The sequence below is a fragment of the Pezoporus wallicus genome, unplaced genomic scaffold (assembly GCF_028554395.1).
Source record: "Pezoporus wallicus isolate ANWC-B61680 ecotype Strahan unplaced genomic scaffold, APGP_CSIRO_Pwel_v1 contig_6966, whole genome shotgun sequence".
In the NCBI taxonomy this organism is placed as follows: domain Eukaryota; kingdom Metazoa; phylum Chordata; class Aves; order Psittaciformes; family Psittacidae; genus Pezoporus; species Pezoporus wallicus.
In genome coordinates this window covers 4,924,981-4,949,048 of record NW_026639746.1, presented here as the reverse complement: position 1 = coordinate 4,949,048, position 24,068 = coordinate 4,924,981, and the positions used below count along the sequence as shown (strand labels likewise).

At 38.4% G+C, this 24,068-nt stretch overlaps 1 protein-coding gene across 10 annotated transcripts in view; it reads right to left on the bottom strand.

Moving 5' to 3' along the window:
• The window catches only part of CADPS2 (calcium dependent secretion activator 2), a 310,379-nt gene that overhangs the window by 2,872 nt on the left and 283,439 nt on the right, over window positions 1-24,068 (bottom strand). For 9 of the 10 annotated variants that reach the window (XM_057415800.1, XM_057415801.1, XM_057415804.1 and 6 more), the window contains 2 exons: window positions 22,111-22,218; window positions 1,366-1,470 (listed from right to left, as the gene is read on the bottom strand). In XM_057415800.1, the coding sequence (XP_057271783.1) occupies window positions 1,366-1,470; window positions 22,111-22,218 (213 nt within the window). The remainder of the gene's footprint in view (window positions 1-1,365; window positions 1,471-22,110; window positions 22,219-24,068) is intronic. The other variant, XM_057415805.1, reaches the window with a different exon arrangement.

Here is a 24,068-nt window from a genome sequence, read left to right as displayed (position 1 = left end):
CTCTAATGAAGAGTCCCTCTCCAGCATCCCTATAGGCCCCCTTCACATGCTGGAAGGCTGCTATGAGGTCTCCAAGCAGCCTTTTCTTCTCCAGGCTGAACAGCCCCAACTCTCTCAGCCTGTCTTCATACCGGAGGTGCTCCAGTCCCCTGATCATCCTCGTGGCCCTTCTCTGGACTTGTTCCAACAGTTCCATGTCCTTTTTATGTTGAGGACACCAGAACTGCACACAATACTCCAGGTGAGGTCTCACAAGAGCAGAGTAGAGGGGCAGGATCACCTCCTTCAACCTGCTGGTCATGCTCCTTTTGATGCAAGATCAGTTAAGGTCAAAAATATCAAAGCTAAGCTTGGATGGTTCAGGGAGCCATGATGCCATTGTTATTATGACTCTTTTCTTGCACATCTCTATTTATCCCTTTTAGCTAGTGAATCCTGAAAGTTGCAGTTGCAGTTCTAGTGTCCGTGAGTTAAAATGCTTCTGACTTTACAGTCTTGCATGAACTTCATGAGAAAATATTTTGAACAAATCAAGGTCATGACTGACAACAGGTGCTTCTTAGTCCACACTAATGCAGATAACAAGAATGTTCAGAGTTAAACAAGACAGAATTAAAAGGAAAAAAAATCTGAAATGGCTTTCTGTCTCTTCCCTGAGGGTATTAACTAAGATCTCAAAGGGAGTTAGGAGGAAACTTTCTTTTACGGTAGGTAACTAATAATTGCCTATTGCAAGGTATTTTACACTTTGCTTGGAAGCACTTGACATTGGCCAGTGTAAATGACTGAGAACTGGACTGGAGGGACTGGTATTTCTATTGATACTTATCCCAGAGTATGAAAAATTAGAAAATGTTATCTAATATAATGAATATCATTTCCCAATTAAACTAGTAATCATGTGGATAAAAGAGATAATATTTTTTGGGGGGGAGAGGGAAAAATGGACAAAGAACACTATCAGGATTATTAAATTATTATAAGCAACAAAAAAATCAGTACTATGACAAACACTAATTTATTAGGAACACCATGCAACATTGCTAAACAGCTAGAAGCAGTCTGTTAAAATTCATTGGAACAATCTTAATTGTTACTGAGTTCAGAATGGATGACAATTACAACTGCATGTGTAATTAACATCAAAGGTTTTAATAGTTTGTTTTTCTTCTGAAATTTCCTACAATTGTGGGAAAAAAATAAAACCAAACCAAACAATGTCAACTTAAAACTATGTAAGTTCAAAACTTTAGTCCACTTTTTTTTTTTTTTTTTAATTTTAGGGTGATCTATAATTATCCATGCTAATACTTTATCACTTTTCTCTCTTTACTCTGCAGTCTAACACAAACACATTTTATTTACCTTCACTATCTTGATGAGAGTCTTCAGCTGGTAGATGTGAAGCTGAACATCTAATCTGTCAGCCAACCACATGCAAATGACTTTCATGGAGTTGCTGTACCATTGCTGAAAAGAAGGATAAAAAAAAACAAAACGCCACCAAACAACCCTGCAGTATTCATTTAACAGATTTGGTAATGAGAGGTAATGAAACACTTTGAAATGATCACAGATCAGCACTTGAAGTCAACAATGATATAATTTCCTGTTCAGAGAATTGCATGGGTCAGTAGAAAATCAAATAGCTTGACCTAGACTGTTCTTTACATGAATTAGCAACTGCCTTTTTATCTTTCAGTTACAACATTTTCAAGCAAAATAGCATTATGCACTTTGCTATCTGTCAGGAAGAACAGATATTAAATACACACTTACATGAGAGAATTGACAGCTAAAGCAGCAAGGGAAAAAACAGGTAGAGTATCCTGGGAGAAAATTTACAATACCTAGATTTTCTAATCCAAACAGGCAAACTGCATCAAACAGAGAATATGGAATCTGTCTTGCTTTCTTAAGTAAAATATCAGAAATCCATGGAAGCTGTATTTAAGTATGATCAAAACACCACTCCAGCCCTCCCAATATAACTACATTAAGGTTTTATGTTAATTGCTAATTATAATTATAGTCTACTTTATTTCCTTTTTATGTCTTAAGCATGGGTATGTTTTCACTCAAAGCTTCACAAACGGATGGGGTAAGAATGAGCTCTCTGCTGTTGGTGTTACATTACTGTAAAAAAATGTACAGATCCAAATAGCTACTATAATAGCTCTTTCACAGTAACCGGATTAAAAGAGATTTTACTAAACATAGTTGTAGCAGTTTTTCTCCCCCTCCTGTAGAATATCAACCAGATGCCATTTAGTCAAACTGCAAAAAGGAAGGGATTTTTTTATTAATTTTAGCAGTGAGAGATTAAAAGAGTTTGTGTCACAGCTCTGTTTTAGTCTCTTTCCCCACAGGGAGATGCTTAAATTCTTTTCTAATGTAATTTCCCATGTCTTTACAAAATACACAGATATGCAAAGAGAGGAAACCATGTGCATATTTTAAAATGCAGCATGTTGGGCATGGTATACATCATGAAATAACTCAAAAGAAGGACCTAACATGTCTCATTAGCCACCTCTACATTAACAAATAAAATATATATTGAAAAAAATGAAGACAAGTTACTGGCTACTGGATGTAACAAAAGACAGAAATAGAATTCTTTCATCAAAATGTAAGCTCTTTGGAAAAAGCTTTAAAGACAGGCAGTAAAAATATGTAAGTAATATATATTTGTTCCTTACAGGAAACAGTATCATCTCATTGTAACTATCAGTTTTAAGGTAAGTTTGAAAAAGAATTTTCATATAATAATGGCTTTTTTTTTTAATGTGTTAAAATATATTTTAATTATGAATCATTGGAAATAAATTGCTTTCACATCTTTTAATTTTCCCTAATAATTTACTGTTTTACAGAAGTGATCAAACACATCACGCAATATGCAGATAACTGTACATTTAATAAAAGTAGTTTGATTTATCTAATAAAATGTGGGACTGATTTGGTATCAATAAAATACTAGTTTTTTTTAATCACTTAATAACATTCTTATACTATTCACATTATTTCACCCCAAACATGCATGCTGGTTTTGATTTCCTTTCTAAGTACCTGTAAAATATTTTAATGTGACAGAGTTGTTACTAAGTGGCAGCTGTAAACTATATGACAGCTGGTGTATGTATACAGATGTGTAGAAAATAAAATGCAGTTGAGCTTATTCACTCAGAGAACTTCATTGGTCTCATAAACATAAAAATACATATGCCAAGCATTCTACACAGAATACCTATTGTTATTTGCAATAAGATGAGCCTAATTATTCTATTATCACTCAGACTCTACAGTTGTTAAACTTTTAATAAAATCACGGTAGAGAGAATGATTTTAGTAGTGGAGTTTTCTCAAAACTGATATCCTTCCATTAAAAAAAAAAAAAAAAATCTAGTAACATACCCACAATGTATTTGTTTTGTATCAAGCACAAGGGGCTCAAACTTGCTCACACAAACAAACTACAGACAGGATTGAGAATCCTGTGATAGGTTTCCCCATGTAACACCACTGAATGGTGCCAGATCACTAGGAATCGTCCCAGCCCCAGTCTTCTGGCAAACCATGTATTTTAAAGCCTAGCCAGATAACTTAATTAAGACAGGCACAGTAAAAACTGGGACTCTTCATACATATCTGTGATATGCTTACACTCACTGAAAACAAAGCTAAGAAATTGGAGAGAATTACTTTTGCTACTCAAATCTGTGAATGAAAACAATATGCTTTCCTGACTAGTTTTGATATGTTAAACTTTCACGTGAAATGTTTAATTTGGTGACTGTGAAATGATACTATGGTACTTGCTTCTCTGTCAACATACCTTATACAGAACGCATACAACTGCTGTTGTTTTAGAAAAAAAGATGTATCCTTGTTTTGGATTGTCAGATTATTTTTAATAAAAATCATATCCAGTATATTTTTAGAGTCCTCCCAGAGAAGGTACTTGTGGATAGGATTCCTGGTCACCATTTGCCTTCTGCCCACTGTTTTTTTGAGCATTTAAGTATAGGCTGAAGCTTCAGAACATAAATCTGCCAGACTTCATAAAAAGAAAAGTAAATATTTCCCTATTGCTTCTTTTGGAGCCTGCTGAAGTGCACAGCACTGCAAATGCCTCTCAGAGGTGGAATCCAAGGCCACACATTTTGACAACCATGAGCATGTTACAGAGGCAGGGTTACATCTGCTTTGACTCATGGGAATCTATAGCAAACTCAAAAACTTCATCAATTAGATAATGGTAGTGAGATTACATAGGTTTTAAGTAATAGTAATAATAAAAAAAATCCTTGTAACTAGTTTTAAGAAAAAGTAATTTTCCTGCTAGTAACAATAGCACTGAAAGGACAATGTGACTCTTGCAGATGTTGGTTATATGGTATTAGTGCCATATTCTTTGCTGTCGCCTATGCAAGAATAAAGCAGTAAGTTTTTATTATATATCCTTTTCACATCAGCACATAACAGCAGCCAACCACTTTAACAAAAATACGTTTGCCTCCCTTTCCTCCCCCCCCCCCCTTATTCATAGCTCATCCGACTCCTGTAAGGGCATGCATTACTCACTTCATTTTCCTGAGATACCTCTTTTAAAGTAAAAAATAAGGAAAAAGAAAGGCTAGGGTTGACTCTGTGAGACCCCTGTATTTATTCACACTTATGGTGCATGACTGTAGACTGGTAAATCATATTAGCAGCCCATCTCCCCATCAAGCTGCTACTTGCTTTCCAGCCCTGGGAAGGTTCAACAAATCAACAGGAGCACGGAAAACAGAACATCAGTCTAATCTAGTGTTTAAGGTGAAGTTTTCAAACCCAATCTAAGAAGATCTTTAGAGCAAGCAACCAGCTGAAGGGCTCAGAAGGTGGTATTGACAATGAAAGAGTGTTGAAATATTGAGAAGCGCAGCACTTGTGCATTTTTAATAACAAGAGGGTCAACAAGGACACGGCTCCCTCAGTGCCCATAGTTGCCACACCAGGGCTATAAACGCTCTCAGTTCATCAGCTTTCTTAAACAGTTCATCAGCTTTCTTAAACACCCTAAACCCCCTCAGCGGACCTTTAGTCTTAAATTAACAAACCAAAGCAATGAAAGAAGGTGCAGCTTGAATGGCCAGCATTGATCCCCAACGGGGCTCGGCGCGGCTACAGGCACTGAAAAACTCTCTCCATTGTCGGGAGGAATTGACAAACCTCCTCGCCTAAATAGTCCAGCTAAGGCGGGCTGGAGGCACGCAGCTATAAAGGGCTCCCCTCGCCCCGCTCCCAGCGCTCACAATGCACCAGGCATGAGCTCTTTGTCAGGCCCAGACTCTGCAATTTTCTAACAAGGATTAAAGTTGTTTCTCGGCAGGGCCAGTGAAAAGCGATTTAGCAACATACCGTGCTTTCTTCAGGCAAGTTAAAGAGAAGTAGTTAAGGAATTTCATTATTCTGTAGACTGGTGGAAATACAAAACAAATATATTAAATATTCACCATCTTTCTGGGTGCCTGAGCTATAACATTCCCAGAACGGTTCAATTAAATATAACACTTATTGGCTGAAAGCAAGCACTTCAGATTTATTTTAGAAGTTTTATAAAAAGGTGCAGCTGTTTGCCACCTGGAAGGAGGCTCAATACATACTAATACACAATGCTTTAGTCCTTCTAGGGCTGGTATCTTTAACGCCTGAAACACAAGACCCCGTCGAGTTTCTGTATCTTGCCTGCTCTTGATAAATGGGCACTGTCAAAATGCTTTTTCTGCTGGATATGGCAGCTTTTCTACAAACCGTGTTTTATCTGCCTACAGAAGCCTTTATTGCATTATTGATTAGGAATTGAGTCGCTCAGACAACAATGGGAAGTTTTTGCTTCCTCCAGCTCTACTTTTCCTACCAGGAACAATAACAAAAAGTATTCTTCTCACTGAGGAGATTGTACATCAAAAGCAGCATAAGCTAAAATGCATAAGAAATGCTATAAGCATGTTAAATATTAAAAGCTAAAATGCCTAGTTTTTATCATTGTTTCAAGATTTTGATAGCAGGCACTATTAGTGTGCCAAGAAGGTCTGAAACCATTAAAAAAAATGTTAAATGATGAAAGAATAAATAAGTTATTCCTTAAAAATGCAAACAGCAAAAGCTAGAAAAAAAATTCCTGTTTTAAGTTTTATAATTTATTTCCCTCTTTGTAAAATGTGAATAATCCTGCTGACTTGCTTTGTTGAATGTTGTTGACAATGAGGGAAACAAGTGTTATTTGTAGCATCTTTGAAATCACTCTGAGGTTTACAAGTTATAGCTGTATTTTGAAGTTTAGATATAGACATCACCCCATTAAAGGAGTATTTTTACCTGAGCAGTGATGAGTTCATAACCTCTTCTGAAGGCTGGAAACCCTTGGTCACTTTAAAAAAACCCCAAACAAACCTGGGGAAGGATTTCTCAACCTGTGGGCCATCATGACACCTCGGAAGGTTATGTACACATAGGAACACCAACACAAGAAATCAAGTCAGACGAAGCAATTAACATTCAAGATATCTTCATAACTTTTTTTTAGAAATAAAAAATATTTAGTTGCAAATTAAAAGCAAAAAATTTGCATAAGTTTCTGTTTTCCTCTCAGGTTTAGGTAGTCTTTTGATTAAGCCTGAGTAACCTTTGAAGGTTGAGGCAACTGTTAAACAGACATAAAGAGAAAATTTAATGTATCAACATGTGGAAATTTTATTTGTACTCTGTTCTTGGCCCATCAGTTATGATCCCTGACATGGGCAATTATGAACTTATGGTTAAAATATCATTTGTTGACTAGTGACATGGTGCCCTCCCACCACTCTCTCACATATTTTCACTCCCCTGAGAGGAACAAACTATCTCCCCAGCGACTTTTCTTTTCTAGATTGCACTGGTCATAGGTGTGCACCGGTCTGTGAGACACCCCCAGTCACATCTCCAATGAGAATAACTGTGTGAGTGACCAGCAAAAGAAAGGAACAGAAGATGGGGAAACCTGAGAGAAGAAAAAGCTCTCGTACAACATCTTTCCCATCCCACTGTCAATCAGCCCCATGTGACTTCACAGTGACAGCCAGTGCCCTTCTGCAATGTATTATCCAACCCCACAAGGATGTGTTTTCTCATTATACATAGCCTCACAGTGCACAACATAAACTGTTGAGCTAGATTTGAATCATAGAATCATAGAATCATAGAATAGTTAGAGTTGGAAAGGACCTTAAGATCATCTAGTTCCAACCCCCCTGCCGTGGGCAGGGAAACCTCACACTAAATCATATCACCCAAGGCTTTGTCCAACCGGGTCTTGAACACTGCCAGGGATGGAGCATTCACAACTTCCCTGGGCAACCCATTCCAGTGCCTCACCACTCTAACAGGAAAGAATTTCCTCCTTATATCCAATCTAAACTTCCCCTGTTTAAGTTTGAACCCGTTACCCCTTGTCCTGTCACTACAGTCCCTAATGAAGGGTCCCTCCCCAGCATCCTTATAAGCCCCCTTCAGATACTGGAAGGCTGCTATGAGGTCTCCACGCAGCCTTCTCTTCTCCGGGATGAACAGCCCCAACTTCCTCAGCCTATCTTCATACAGGAGGTGCTCCAGTCCCCTGGTCATCCTCGTGGCCCTCCTCTGGACTTGTTCCAACAGTTCCATGTCCTTTTTATGTTGAGGACACCAGAACTGCACACAATACTCCAAGTGAGGTCTCACAAGAGCAGAGTAGAAGGGCAGGATCACCTCCTTTGACCTGCTGGTCACGCTCCTTTTGATGCAGCCCAGGATACGGTTGGCATTCTGGGCTAGGAGCACACACTGCCAGCTCATGTTCATTTTCTCATCAATGAGCACCTCCAAGTCCGTCTCCTCAGGGCTGCTCTGAATCTCTTCTCTGCCCAACCTGCAGCTGTGCCTGGGATTGCTTCGACCCAGGTGCAGGACCTTGCACTTGGCATGGTTAAACTTCATGAGGTTGGCATCAGCCCACCTCACAAGCGTGTCAAGGTCCCTCTGGATGGCATTCCTTCCCTCCAGCGTATCAACCGAACCACACAGCTTGGTGTCATCGGCAGACTTGCTGAGGGCGCACTCAATCCCACTGTCCATGTCAGCGACGAAGATGTTAAACAAGACCGGTCCCAACACCAATCCCTGAGGGACACCACTCGTTACTGGTCTCCAGCTGGACATTGAGCCATTGACCACAACTCTTTGTGTGCAGCCATCCAGCCAGTTCTTTATCCACCGAGTGGTCCATCCATCAAATTGATGTCTTTCCAATTTAGAGACAAGGATGTCGTGTGGGACAGTGTTGAATGCTTTACACAAGTCCAGGTAGATGACATCAACTGCTCTACCCCTGTCCATCAGTTCTGTAGCCCCATCATAGAAGGCCACCAAATTGGTCAGGCAGGATTTCCCCTTAGTGAAGCCATGTTGGCTGTCACCAAGCATCTTGTTGTTTTTCATGGGCCTTAGCATGCCTTCCAGGAGAATCTGCTCCAAGGTTTTGCCAGGCACAGAGGTGAGACTGACTGGTCTGTAATTCCCTGGGTCATCCATTTTCCCCTTCTTGAAAATGGGGGTTATATTTCCTTTTTTTTCCAGTCGTCGGGAACTTCACCTGACTGCCATGATTGCTCAAATATGATGGCCAGTGGCTTAGCAACTTCATTTGCCAGCTCCTTCAGGACCCGCGGATGGATTTCATCAGGTCCCATGGACTTGTGCACGTTCAGATTTTTAAGATGGTCTCAAACCAGATCCTCTCCTACAGTGGGCGCAAGGTCTTCATTCTCACAGTCCCTGCGTCTGCTTTCCAAGACTTGGGTGGTGTGGTCAGACCCTTTGCCAGTGAAGACCGAGGCAAAGAAGTCATTCAGAACCTCAGCCTTCTCCAAATCCTGTGTAGCTAGTCCTCCTGAGAGCTTCCTGAGGGGGCCTACGTTCTCCCTAGTCTGTTTTTTATTTGCTCTATACCTGTAGAATCCCTTCCTGTTATCCTTGATATCCCTAGCCAAGTTTAATTCTAACTGAGCCTTAGTTTTCCTAACCTGGTCCCTACCTTCCCGTACAACATCCCTGTATTCTTCCCAGGCTGCCTGTCCTTGCTTCCACCTTTTATAAGCTTGTTTTTTCCTTCAAAGTTTCCTCAGCAGCTCCTTATCCATCCAAGGAGGTCTCCTGGCCCTCCTGCTGCACTTCCTTCTGGTTGGGATGCAACACTCCTGAGCTTGTAGCAGGTGATCCTTGAATATCAACCAAGAGTCCTGGGCCCCCCTGCCCTCTAGGGCTATATCCCATGGAACCTTCCTAAGCAGGCTCCTGAAGAGCCTGAAGTCTGCTCTTTTGAAGTCCAGGGCAGTGAGCTTGCTGCAAGCTCTTCTCACTGTCCTGAGGATCTCAAATTTGACCATTTCATGATCGCTGCATCCAAGGCTGCCCTGGAGCGTCACATTTCCAACGAGCCCTTCCCTGTTGGTGAGCACGAGGTCCAGCATGGCACCTCTCCTTGTCGGCTCCTCTATTACTTGCAGAAGGAAGTTGTCTTCCACACAATCAAGGAACCTCCTGGATTGCTTGTGCCGGGCCGTACCGTCCTTCCAACTGATGTCAGGGTGGTTGAAGTCCCCCATGAGAACAAGGGCCTGCAAGCGTGAGGCTTTTCCTATCTGTCTATGGTGTGCTTCATCCGCAGGTTCTCCTTGATCAGGCGGTTTCTAACAGATCCCCACAGTAATGTCACCCATAGCTATTTTCCCTTTAACCCTGATCCACAAACTCTGAGCACTCAAGTTCACAGTGCCGTCCCTGAAAAATGTGTCTCACCAAAATACAGAATTTTGCTTTCATGGAAAGTCCATGCAAAGACAATTATTATTTTTTTTTTTTGTATGCGTGAACATTATTTTTCTGAATCAGAAGTGAATTTCATGGTATTGAGATGTGCTTCTACAGCAGAGACAGTAAGATTCAGTTGGCAGAAATGGTCAGTTAGCTGGCCTCTGACTGTAGAAACAGAACTTATACCATCTCCAAGTACAATAAAATTTTCAAGTGCACTTGTAGCTACTCTTACAGCTACCTTAATGCTTCTGGCTGTTCAGTTTTTGGCAAGATAGATAGATAGCAACCTTTCTGTTCAGGACAGCTAAGAAGTTTGCGTTATTTCTCTCCCTGAAACATGAAAAAATTCTTTGCTATTGATTCAAAGCACTGTTATGACTGGAGAAAATAAAAATTGTAGCAAAAATTTCATAGCAAAATGAATACAGTGGAAACAGCTGACATTATGACTGTTCTGAGATTTAGAATTGTATCTTCATTTTATGGGCACTGATTGAGCACTACTTCACCTACGTGTTCACTTCCTGTATATTTGCTGTGTCAGGACACATTACTTTTATTGTTATTTAAAATGTATAAAATGCAATAAGTACAAATATCAAAACTGAAGGGGTATTTTAATGTAATGTAGCTTTCATTCAATAATAGTACGTATCTTTTAATATTCAGACATCTGACCTAGAAGGGGGGGGGGGCGAAGCTCTTTCTTTTGCATTTTCTTAAATATTCAGAAAATTCAAGGAGAATACTAGTAGTTTTTGGGGTCACCATGATGTCAATACTTTTATTCCTTTTCTATTCCTTTTTACTTTCCTTTTTTTTTCCTTAGAAATTTTCATTTCAGAAAAAGTGAAAGAAATTAAATTTAAAGTAAGCATGAGTGGAAAATCCAAGGATTTAGCCTTATTGGAACCATGTTTAGTGGGCAGTAGAAACAAATGAAGCCTCTTCCCTACACCAAAAATCAGATGTTTAAAAGCTTTTGACCTGGAAAATGCAAATGATTAAATCAATACGAAGTGTCATATGAAAAAACCCTATTTATTTCTGCTCTCCATTTCACTGCAGTTCCTTCCTACAGTCACATTCAAGGACATGTCCAAAAGTCCCCCTGTTGCTGTACCTGCTGTAACACTCCCAAGCACCATGTTCCCACATGTGCTTCTACTGTGCACAGAGCCTCTGACACACACCTCTTCCACCCCACCAGTGTCTTACAGTCCCCATGCTCAGGATCACCTATCAAGGCACCTTCCTGGAAATGTTTCAGGCTTTTATTCAGCTTCCATGTTTTGCTTCCTCCTCTAGGCCTGAATTGCTAAGCCAAATTTTGAACTTTGGCTTGGAAATGTGCAAAAGTGTTCGCAGCCTAAATTACAGCTACGCGTACCAGGAAAGGAGAAGTGAGAAAAACCCCACATACTACCGTCTGCTTTAACACTCATATTTCTTCTGATAAAGGGATTAGGACCAAGATTTCTTTAGCTTGATCATTTCAAATTATAAACTGTTTGGGTATGAGCCATTTATTTACTTTTTTTTTTTCCTTCACCCTAATTTTTTTTCAGGGGGAGGGGGATGTGTGTGATTGCAGCGGATGCAGTAACTTGCCTCTTGCAGTCTTGCTTGGCCAAGGAAGGCTTTTTTCCTTCCAGCAGGACTCTTTGGTTTCCTTCAGCCTTTTTTCATGCCATTATTCCAATGAACCTCTCAGGGAGCTCAAAAAACTTTTTGTTTTTCTGAAGAATGACTAATTGGAACAAACACTAGTCTCTAGTCAGTCTCTTCCCTTCTTATTTGAATGAAGGATTGCCATTCCCAAAGCAAACAGGAGGGGAGCTCAAGAGAAAGGGGACCCCAAACACTGACAAATAGACCTGGTTTAGCAAGACTGATGACGACAAACAAGTGAACAGCTGTTGGATGGGATATTTTGGTAATACAAGGAAGCAGACATAGGCAGGGTGATTTTCAGAAATCAGTGATGAGAAGAAAAGAGGGAAATGGGCTCATTTCAAGGCATATTAAGCACCTTTGGAACTCCTAAGCAAGAAGGATATCATTCTGAAAGAGCAAATTAAATCTAACATATGAAAAGCTTACCTTTTAGGAGGAAAGTAATTTTTTCATATTTTAGGCTTATAATTAGAACCTAGCTAGTTGCTATGGAACTGCTGCCAATTTAAACATAAATATACACTTCAACACAAAATATACAGTATTCATCTCTCCCCCTATTGTATATTGGTTGCTAAACAGCAATTTACAATATTTATGCTATTTTATAATGTTTGTGACCTTCATATTTTTCTGGCTTCTTCACATATGGTAGATGCACTGGGAACCTGGAATTCTGCAAAATTAGGCATGCATAACTTCCTTCTGTATTTGCACATATGTAACGTTGCTGTTCTGATTTTAAACACTAGGTACTAACATAACGCTCTTGACTGCGGGAGACTAACAGCACAAACAGTTTCCCTACTCCACTCTGGATACACAGTGCATCTGTGAACAGTATTTCTGTAGGTTATTCTGGTGCTAAAAATCTCTGGAGCAAACACTGTCAGTCTTGCTACGCTGGGTGTTGTGTTGCAATTTGGCTATATTGGCAAACATCCTCCAAGGCACAGAATGGGGAACATCCCTTGAGTGATCTTGAAAAAGAAAGCCAGCTTGGATTGTCAAAATAAACAAATCAACACAATGCAAAATGACCAAGTTGTTACTCGTTGTAACACTTGCTTCATGCTAACACGCTCTAGTTTTAAAACACCTGTGCTTAGCTGCACAAATGCTGAACAGTGTTCCTAAGTGAATATGTAATGTCAGTAGGATTGAAGGTCCCAGTTCACTCTGTAAGGTATGTGACTGAGACACCTAGCTCTGCCTCTGCCTAGTCATCCAGGACCACCAAAAGTGGGGTGTTGGACCAAAGTCTGTGTTGTAGCTTTCACACTCACGTTAGTAATTCTTGCCTTAGAGTCTTCTACTTAGACTCCCTGCTCCATGTGGAATGAGGTCAAGTATGTATTTTAATTAGAGCATTTAGAACATCCTGGGTTCCTCTGGGTGAATTTTTACAGGCTCATTTCTTTCCACCTCAGCAATCTCGACTCATCATCTGTTTACTCTGTCTGTTATTGCAGTGGCACATGACAGGGCCAGATGCAGCTGTGAGGTTGATAGGGAGTTGCACAGCAGTGGAGCCACTCCTCTCCTATGCTGCATTGACTGGGCACCACACTGAGCAGTGCTAATGTGGAGCAGAGGTCCAGCCTCCTGCCTCCCTCTTGCTTCTCTCCTCCCCTCATCTCTTCAGAGAAAGTGTCCCTGGATTGGGCAGGTGCCTGGTTTGCTCCTTTCCATCTCTGACCCTAATTGCCAATGAGGACTCTTTCAGCGAAGTGTATTTTACAGCTGCATTGCTTTTTTTTGGAGCTGATTTTATTATGCATTATTTGTACTGTTTTTCTTGCACATTGTAAACACTTTCAGTACTCTGTAATATAAAGGATTATCAATGTGGTGTAAATTAAGAAAATATACCATGAAACACTTGAAATTATTTAAAGGAAATCATCTCTATATAGGCAAACACTTTTGCACATTTAAATCAGCACTAAAGATTCAGTTCCCTGGGATCAAATGGGTTAAGGAGCTCTTTCTACTGATGAATCACTGACTTTGCCTGAGCACTCTGCACCATCCTCACCTGCTACTGTTCTGATTTACAACATGGTGACCTCTTTCTGTTACTTCAGACTTATTACACTAAAACTAGTTTATTATGCTTCCTGGCATTATTTTTCTTGTAATATGATCAACGATGCAGTTGTGTGTCTATCTATGAACACATAAGTTTTGCTTGATTTTCCTTTTTAAACTAAGCTTGACCCAAAAGAAATACAAGTATAAATATCAAACCTGCAAGTAAGGTTTGAGAAGCCACAAGGTTCTCCTGCTGTTTATATGTGTGTGAATTACAGTACATCAAGAAATCAATATTCCCTAGATGGTGCTTGTGCCTGGCATTTCTTGGTGAACAAACATTAGGTAAGACAATATAAATGGTACAATCCTTATTGATTTCTCTTGACTGTGTAGAATGTGAAAGCTGCAGCCACAGTTAACACTTACTGACAGACTCATATAAAGTTTCAGTGCTATTTTATATTTTTATAGTTGCCCACACTCAATTGATTCCATTAAGCTGCTAGACGCATTTCAAGCCATCTAGATAAGAAAAAAAAACAAACCAAAAAACCCACAGTGCCTGGAATGAGATGTTGCTACTTTGTGCCTAGCAGGATAAAAAGGTTAAAGGACTAAATTGTGCCTGGATGTTGGAAGGAGTTCTCTTTTATTTGATAGAATTGTTATTGTTTTTGGTGAATGGATACTCTGAGTGATGGATAGGTGCATTTAACTAAGTTAAATAAATGAATGAACAGTATAGACCAGAAAAGTCCATGGGGAAACTGTACTGGAAGCTCCCAGTGTTACAGCCCCTCCCCAAACAAACAAGTAAAACCCTCTGGTAGTTCCACCCTGACTGCTGAAGTTCCCTCAGAAAAAAAATCAGATGGGCTTTAAAATCTTGAGTTTGGGATTTTTTTTTTTCCCATTTTTTCCCTCTTTTGACTCATGATGCACATTTTAAATTGCCTTTTTATAGCAAATTGTACATTGTCCCCGACCCCCCCCAAAAAAAAAAAAAAGTGAGCTTCTCACAAAAGTCAAGGAAATTAGGAAAGTAGGACAGCATAAGCAGATCCTGAATATTAGGATATGAGATTCAGTGCCCTGAAAAATTATTCTCTATTTCCCTTTTAGACTCAAAAAAGCTTTTTTAGTAAGATATCATAATATCTCTTTAGTAGTTTCTTACTCTCCCACTGGGCAGATTTAAATAATATGATTGAATTAGTGTCAAAAAGGTGTCAGACATCCATTCCATGAATACTAAATGAAGACTGGATGATGGGATATATAATGTCTGGAGAAAACCCTTTTTATATCTTTTTGGGCTGTTTGGTAGCTGATAAGATGGAAATTCACAAATTAAAAATGGCATAAAAAATGAAGAAGTGGGGAAATGTATCATATCAAAAACATAGAAGAAACTAGCCATTGTTTTATGGTTTCCTGTAGAGAAAACACTCTCAGCTACAGTGTAAAACAGCTTACAAAGTGCTGAATATTCTGATTCTGAAGCAGCTAACTCTGAAGCACATGCTTTGCTTTAAGTGTGTTGTGGTCCTATTGATTTCAACAGTACTGAGCTTTGCTGGATTCACAGCAGCATAATCAGCACCCTCCAAGAGTGTGTGCTCCTTTTCTCAGCATAATCCAGGGCAAAAAAAAAATAATCAAAGCAAATTTATGTACTGTATGAAATCAGATGGAGGTTACATTTTACAGTTTTCAAATGAACTGTTGTCCTTTTATAGAGATTTCCATCTCCAAAAATGAGGTAAGTCTCCTTGAAAACATCAGGAATGATTCAGTGAACTTTGAAAAGACTTTGAACAATAAATCTGCAAGATGTTGCTTCCATCTTGCAGAAGATTCATATATTTGGGCATGTTATACTTTTTTAATTATTATGTTTCCAAATGTGGACTTTTTTTCAGTCTATATTTGGTAATACTGCCTACAGTTTTCTCTAAAGTTCTTTCTTTTACTCAAAAAGACATGACAAACTGTTTTAAAATTACAAGAATGTCTTTAGGTCAAGAGAAAACTGCAGAGTGGTTCTCATATCAAGAGCTATTTTCCCTATAAAATATTAGACATAATTAAAGGTGAGTGAAGACTTTGGTGAAAATCTAAAGAGCATCGGCAAATCTGAGCACTGCTCAGCTTTTCAATTGCTTTTCTACTTCTCAGTTCTTTTAAATGGTTTTCTATGGCAGGAACATTTTTCTTAATTAGTCACAGCTAATTAGTGTTCTGGCATAGACAAGTAATCAGAAATGTCAGAGCTGCAAGGCTACATCTCCCTAATCCTTTGATAATAATTTAGCCTCCTGGGAGGGCCTCAAGCTGCGGTAAGTAGTGGCTGACAATAAGGCAAAATTAGGTGGGCAGCAGACCATTAGGATAGAAAAATAAAAAGCACTACCAAATCCTGCTGAGCACCATCAGGCAACTAACTACACTGCCAGATGAGGTGCCTGTTTAAGCCTGTGTTGTTAATTAGCTGATTCTACCAGACCTGCCACATATGTCCAGGTGCATCATACAAAGATGTGTATTTCTGGGTTTGCGCCAAAGGACAATTTTGCGCTGTGATCAAATTTCAAGAATCTGAGAAAGAAGCCCACATATTTCTTGAAGATTATTCTGAGTTATCAAAGAAATAGGAAGATCAACAAGCTACAATCCATTTTTGTTGAGTCTCTTTTTAAGTAATTAGGCACGGTCCTCTCATGTTTCTCAGAGGTTAATACAAACACAGCTTTTGATTCAAATGTGGCCTTTAACCAAGTAGACCTTTTGTCAAATCACACACTTGCAAATAATTACATAACAATGAAAGTGAAGATTACTTATTAAAAATAATGTGACAGGAAGCAATTTGAGAATAAGGGAAAAAAAAATCAAAATTGAAGTTTTCTAGAAAAACACTGTTGAATACTAAATACTACAGTAATGGTGCCTTTGAGGTAGACATGGACAGTACAAGGAGTTGGTACTACAGAAAACTCACATCTAAGTAAGTGTTCCTCTTAGCTGTGTAATGCCAGCTGAAGATTAACTCACTTGCCAGGAAGAAGCATTTGCACATTTTTAACACATTTTTTGTAAAAGGTCAGAAAAGTCATAGAAATGATGCAACTGAATAAAGCATTTGCTAAAAATGTACTTGCAGATATGATGGCAAACAGAAATGAATCAGATGGATACTTTCTATCTCAATTAAGACACAGAATGAAGTAGCTGATAGTAATCTTTGGAGAATAATTACTACCTCAAATACCCTCAAGTACATCACTGAACTTAAATCGTCCATCCTTGCTACATAATGGAAAATAATGGTTGTGATATGGGAACACTACTAGCATTTAATTAACATTCCAGACAAAACACAAGCATTTTTCAACAGAAAAAAAGCATCACATTACATCTGAAATTTTGAAATACAAAAGCAGCTACATAAATCTGGAGTGTTTAAGCATTTACACTACTCAAAGATGTTCTGTCTTTCTGCACTTCAAAGGAAGTTGTACAAGTTCCCTGCCATTAACATTTCTTACATTGCTTGTTGAAATTGTTACCCTGCATGAGGCCAGAACCCCGAAGATGTTCTCGGATATGAGCAGTCCCTGTGAAGTCAACAGGACTACTCAGTCACACTATACTGGTTTAACACCCAGAAAAGATGGGTGATCAGGGCCAAAGTCAACATCTGCTAACAGGTGCCATCTTATACAAAATAACAAAGGGACCTGTCTGCCAATGCCAACCTCTCCAGGATGCTCACTCTGACTGTATCACATGTTTATGGTACACTTGTGTAGTGGTTTCCCAGAAATTAAAGCCTAAAAAACTTGGAAAACCTTTAAGTTGTATCAGTGGCTAAACACTGATGTGTTAAAAATGTTCTCTCAAACCATTCTTCATTTCTCAAAGTAGCAACCAACTACTGCATAAAAATTTCATTGCATATATACTCTTAATAAGACTGGAATCATACAAGTGTTTATAAGTTTTTCACAAGAGACCCAACACAAATACAAACTATAAGATAATGTACTTAATGGCAAATAAATCAAGAAGGGTTTTGAAGGAAAAATGTTTGAAACCATTTTTTTCTGTGTTCAGACAATATCCACACTTCATGTGCAATTAACAGGTACAAGAAAGTGAGAATCTACACAAAGTGGCACTTAGGAAATATACATTACTACAGAAAGTAAGTACTGCTTTGAAGTTTTAAACAGTGCTTTATGCAAAATTAATTATCTTTTTTAAGCTGGTTTGTTAACAAAATCCAGTTTTGTTTTAAAGGAAACTGTTTTTCATTTATAAGTCTAATGTAATTTAAAATGCTCAGGAGTTCAAAACTTATCAGTTTCATCTTAAAAATTCAGGTAAAAACACGAATCTAAGACTAATCAGTAATGATAAGTTGGCATGTTATGGACAAAGCACTGCATTTATTAAGGTTAACGGTAAAACTCCCATTGATTTTGATAGTGCAGAACCAGACTCTATGGATATTTCATAGTTGGATAATTTTTACATTTGTTAATTCTGTGATCAGATACATAGCACTGTTCTTTGATAGGCTGCACAAATGTTTTTACATAGTCCATTGAGCAGATTACCTTTACAAATAAGAGGGACCTTAACAATAATTAGTAATGATGTAGATTTATTCTGTATTTGTGTAACTCTATTCTCAATACTTCATTTTTCCCATTCACCAACTGCTACTTTTATAGCCTTTTTTGAAAGCATTTTTCAAACAGTGGCTCAAAGTATAACTTTATTTCTAAAACATTTTACTAAACATTATTAAAAAAATTGAGTTCTTGGTTTAAATGATTAAACTTTAAAAAGTTTCTACGGGTGATACTTTTAATCAGCAAACACTGTAGTGCCTGTCTTCATGATTTAGTTATTATACACTGAATCTACCTGAATCACTGCAGCATTAATGGTGGAAAAGTTTGCTTTATTTGAGCTTATTAGAGAAACTTGTCCTGGTGTAACTTCACTGTCTTAGTTTACCTCAGTGGCATATGGGATTGGAAGGAATCACATGAATCACTCGTTAAATTAAGCCTTCAAGAATCACTGCAGATCATTCACATGTCTAATGCATTACAAAAACCTTCCTAGTGCTCTTTAAGATCTGTGGAAGACCATGTCCCAGACAGCAATGGAAGACAAAAAGTCCTAAGAGTCCTGACAAACTGACCATGAAAAAACTCTTCATGACTCCAAATCTGGTGACTCATTTTGAGAACAAGATGGCACACTGATCTGGGAGAGACCAGTGTTTCCATGAGCACCAAACCATATTGTGTTCTTCATGCTGTCTATACCTTGTCTGGAGGAGATAATAATGAAATGGATGCAGAAGCCAAGGTTTTCAGAGGAAAGAAAGGAAAAAAAATAATCACCTGGGTTTTGCTGCATAATCAGCAGAGGTACTGAAGCATAGGATTTAAATAGTTTAAAGGTGGCACAGAAAATACTATCAGTCAAAGTCCTGGAGACTTGAGTCTCTCTCATATGCAAGGATTCATTATCACAAGCTTAAATTCCGTTCTCCTGATTTTCACATTTTGTATTGCATGGCAGTGCATTTCCAGGCTTATCAAGCACCACCATAAGACAATGCACATTTTTGTCTTCTCTCTAGCTTCAGACTTCTCAGGTAGACAGAAATTTTTCCAAATTCTAGCCTTAACATACTGTGACCCACTGGAAGACATTTGTAATTGTTTCGATACTACTCCTAAATTTAAATTATCTTCTTTGTTATGTATATTACTTCATACGATAGACATTCCATTCTCTTGGTCACTGTAAAAGCTGTTAGTACATAGCAGCTCTGAATCAAGTAAGTGAAATCTGTGCATAAATAGTTTGTAGTTATACTTTTCTGGGACCTAAAACAACATCCAAGGCTTGGTATTGCCCATATTTATAACTAACACCTTTAGCACATAGAACGGTCTGGGGGTTTTTTGCTAAGTCTGGGTGAGGTGTTTCCCTGTCTGAAGCACAGACAGGCACTTTTCCTGTTCAGCTTGGCTGCTGATTTCTTATCTGATACAAATACAACGTGTTTTTAAGGGGAAATGAACTGTGATCTGCAACGGTAGCCAACTGAAGTGACTTGAAGTATATTTACATAAAAATGTTAATGTATTTAATTCTATTGAAATATAACTTGATATAATTGAATTTATAAACAGTACCTAGGTTTTGTTTTATCACTCACTTAAAAAACCCTTCTAAAAAACATGGGAAAAATCTTGCTCAATCATACTATTCTAAAACTGAATTAATCTCAGGAGAATTGAGTTATCCTTTGCTTTAAATTCCTGCACACTATGAGCTTACATATTTGCATTCATCTGAATCTGTCCAATTGCTTATATCTCCTAGTGTGATGTGATGTAGAAATGTGATAGCACCATATATAAAGAAAACTAAAGATACAAATAGATACTTGATACATGAAATACTTATCATGTACATCTTTTTCTTTTTTCTTTTCTTACAGCTACAAGCATTGGCCTTGACGGCATATGAGTATTACTGAGTAAAGGGGGACAGGAATGGTTTTGTGTCTCAAAGGCAAGCACTATGTCATGACTTGCATCCATACAGAGATAACTTCTTGTGTTGAATAGCTTGATTGCTGAAATGAAATTTGGAAGAGGTCCTTGATCCATGGTAACCCAAATGTATTGAGGCCCTATCCTTGGGTTAGTGCTAGCTGGCCTAACCCAAAATCACACCAGGAACCAAGCTGATGACTTAATGGTATGGATGATCACTTGCTAGTTCTCAGGCTGTGACCAGGCCCTGGCTAGTTTACTACTATGGACATAGACTAAGGCTTGGTCCAATCCCACTACATCAACAAAGTCAATGTGGTCTCTCCAGTGAGAGTTAGACTTGGCCTTAGGCACATAATTTTATTAACGTTCAGAACACTACAGCATAAGCAAAAATAACCCCAAAGAAAAACAAAAACCAGAAACTTGAAAATGAAACATATGCTTGCAGATTCAGTGCAAAAGCAAACTGAAGCAGAAGTTGCTAATATGGTTTTAGTACTTTGCAAAGGTGCCAGCTGGATGGATGATAATTTTTCTACCCCTGCAGGGCATCAAAGCTTTTATAAAATCATTCTTTTCACACATATTAGCACTTAGCTTATTAAAACAGATGATACTTTTTTTTGTAAGGCTGCCTGGGAGTGTCTGGAAATATAAAATCTGAGAGATAAGTCTTTTTTTGACCACCCAGCCTAACAAACAACAAACACTGACATGACATACCATGGCTGAGAGTCTATGTTATAGGACCTTCTGTGACTGCCACAACTGTAGTGTCACAGTAAAGGCTGTGAATTGCTGTTATGAAAACATTTGCTGTAACTTGCATAATTAAATGAAACTGCCAGCAAAGCTTTCTAAAATACTTAAGAGATGACACACAAATAAATACATTTAAAGTCTGCATTATGTTCCAGAATATGTTTTGCAATAAATTGCATTGCACAGTGCCAGAGATTACTTCTTTCCCTGTTCAAATTTCTACATGATTATAAGTGACTGAGATCAGTGCCATGTAAATTGATCCAAGTTCATAATAAAATAACTTTTCGACATATTTTACACATGAAGTGATTTGAATTTATACAGAAAGTACAATTTCAGCTGCTTAGAACTTTTCCGTCACATAACTCAGAAAGGGACATACTAGACATAAATTAGTGGTCAGAACTTGAATGAGCAGAAATATGCCCAAGAGTGTTTCTAGTGGCATTACAGGAGGACCTTGCCTGAGGAAAATTTTGGTGGAGTAGGTGATCATTTCTAACAAAAAGAGGAGGAAGCAGGGCAAAGGAATGAGTGGCTGCAGAAGCCAGTATTGAAGCCGAGGGAAATTATTGTGAAGATCCAGGCTGGCTAGCAATGTGTGCGCCTCAAGGCTGAGGATACGAGAAGTGGGATTCGAATTTTGCAAACGAGCTTGATAATAAGATAAACGTTTTTTCGATAAAACTTTAAGAAATTCTAAGTCTTAAACTAAAAACCCATTAAAAAAATTCTAAAAGTCATCCCATGAAAATACCAGTCAAACCCATAGGTGTACCTGGCATAACTGACCTCTTCCTATATATAAGCAGGCAGTACAAGTTCTTTATATAGGGAAATTAGGTCTGCAATGGAGTCCACAAATGTAAAATCAAAAGATGGAATAAAATTGGACTACTCACAGTGGAAAAATGACTATTTCAAATAATAATCTTCTACCAACTTTATTTATGCCTTCTAGCACTTAGAACTTTCATATAGAAAATGTTTAAAGAAAGGCCACCCTTGACAGCTGAAGATGATAAATAAAAAACAAAAGAAAAAAATGATCAACAGGGAAGAGCATCTGAATAGTTTGTTGAATATCATCAAAATGCAGCTTATCCCTTCTTATGTAGTAGTGATACCAGCAAGCTTTGCAAGGGTAGTTACTTACATCAAATAACTTCTCTATATACATTTCCTCATTGACCTTTTCTCGAAGTATATCCTGGTTTTGTCGAACAAACATAATGTAGGTGTCTGCTAGATCCATCCCTGGTTTCTGTGGAGACATAAAGTAAGGGGAGAAAGTAGTGGGAAGGGAAAGAGCTGGACCACTCAACAACTGAGAATAATAAGGAATACGTAAACATAATGAAAACTGAAATTATGTTAGAATGTTCACACATGCATAAACTCTATTTATGAAGTCTCTGAATCTGCGTTAGTTACAAAATTCCGGAAGGTTTTCACTAACAGTGAATGTCTCATTGTTATAATTTATGGGTGATTCAAGCCACAAATCTACATTGCCATATGTAGTGGCATGAAGTCTTGGCTCTGGTAACATCAAGGCAAACAGACATTTTCCCCATTTTTGTTAGTGAGATTCTCATAGTTACTCCAGCCTCAAGGTCCAGATCCTGCTATCACATTCAGAAAATGCTTAAAAGAGCATTCAGTTCCTTTTTCATTGCCTCAGATTTGTTGTGATTTGCTTCCAATGTACTGACTTTTGTGTTTGAGGTTAGCTTCTACTAATTCCGCTTCAAACGAAGTTCAAGTATTTCCCTCAGAGCAATGGTATAAAAAGGCTGTTATGAGAGTAGACCTGTACCCCCATTTTTCTGAAACTGTTGCACTGGCTCAGTCAGATCAGTTGGTCCTAGGGAAGGAGCGAGGGCTGAAATGTTTCCCTTCTTGTACTGATCTCTGGTCTGTATGAATAGCAGAGTAGGGATAATTTTCACAGCATGCTCCCAAACATGGGACAGGCTAGGATATGTCGTGTATGTGATACTATGTCAGGCCAGCCAGAGTGGTGGCTCAAACTGCTCTCTCCTGACCAGCTGAGGCTCTGGATCTCTGCAGCCACAAAATGTTCTGCACCAAAGCCCCTAACAGCCTGCAACATCCTCTTTCCTGCAGGGCATGAAGAGCTGGTCAATAGCTCACCTCTCTCTAACAGGAACTTTGAATGAACAAAAACTTTGTCAAGTCTTCTGTAAATGCTTTCTGTGTGAGCAAGTTTGTAAAAGTATCACTTACTCCCAAATAATAAAGTTCATGGCATGCAAGAGAAGGTCAAGTTTTATACTACTTTACAGTAAGCCTTACCACAAAGCTATTTAGAAAGGATTTGGGTTTGGCTAAGACTGACCCTATACAGAATAAGTGACAAACAGCTCTATGGAAGGAGGACGAAAGCAGCTACCCCCAGTCCCTGAATTCCCAGGCGTAAGTAATCTCTGTTTCTCAGAAGCTGTTATTTTCTGAAAACAGCATAAGTACAAAGCTGTAAAATAGCATAAAGGCCTGTGTGCATAAATATGCTCATATAGTTAAAATATTTGCATATAATAGTATATGAAGGCTTCCCTCCTAGCCTGCAAGTGGATAACTATTTTTTTTATCATTCCTGATTATGTTGTGTGTAATATATTATAATGTATATGAACAGGACTGAGCACAAGAGGGAAGGAAAAGTACAACATGCCCGAACTAATACCTGTCCAGAAACTGCCATTACAATAATAGGATGAGAGCGTTCCCCACTCAAAACTGCAGTGAGGGAAAACTCCTGGATCATGAGTTTCATCTCTTGTTCCCTGAATCTACCACAGACAATGAATAGGAACACAATCCAAAATAAGATTTTATTTTCATTTATATGTGTACGTCAATGGCAGTTTTGTTTCTTAAAATGTGGAATGGTGGCCTGTTTTAACACTTCTAGCATCTTCAAAACTCACTGAAAAATTGAAATGTCTCCTGCACACTCCAGAGGCAATGAAAGCTCATCTTAAAAACTTATCACATACATACATGCATACATGAAACTTTTAAGAGGAAAGCAGGACCATTTACATTTATATCTGAGTTACACACATTGGTCCTAAGCGTAGAAATAAA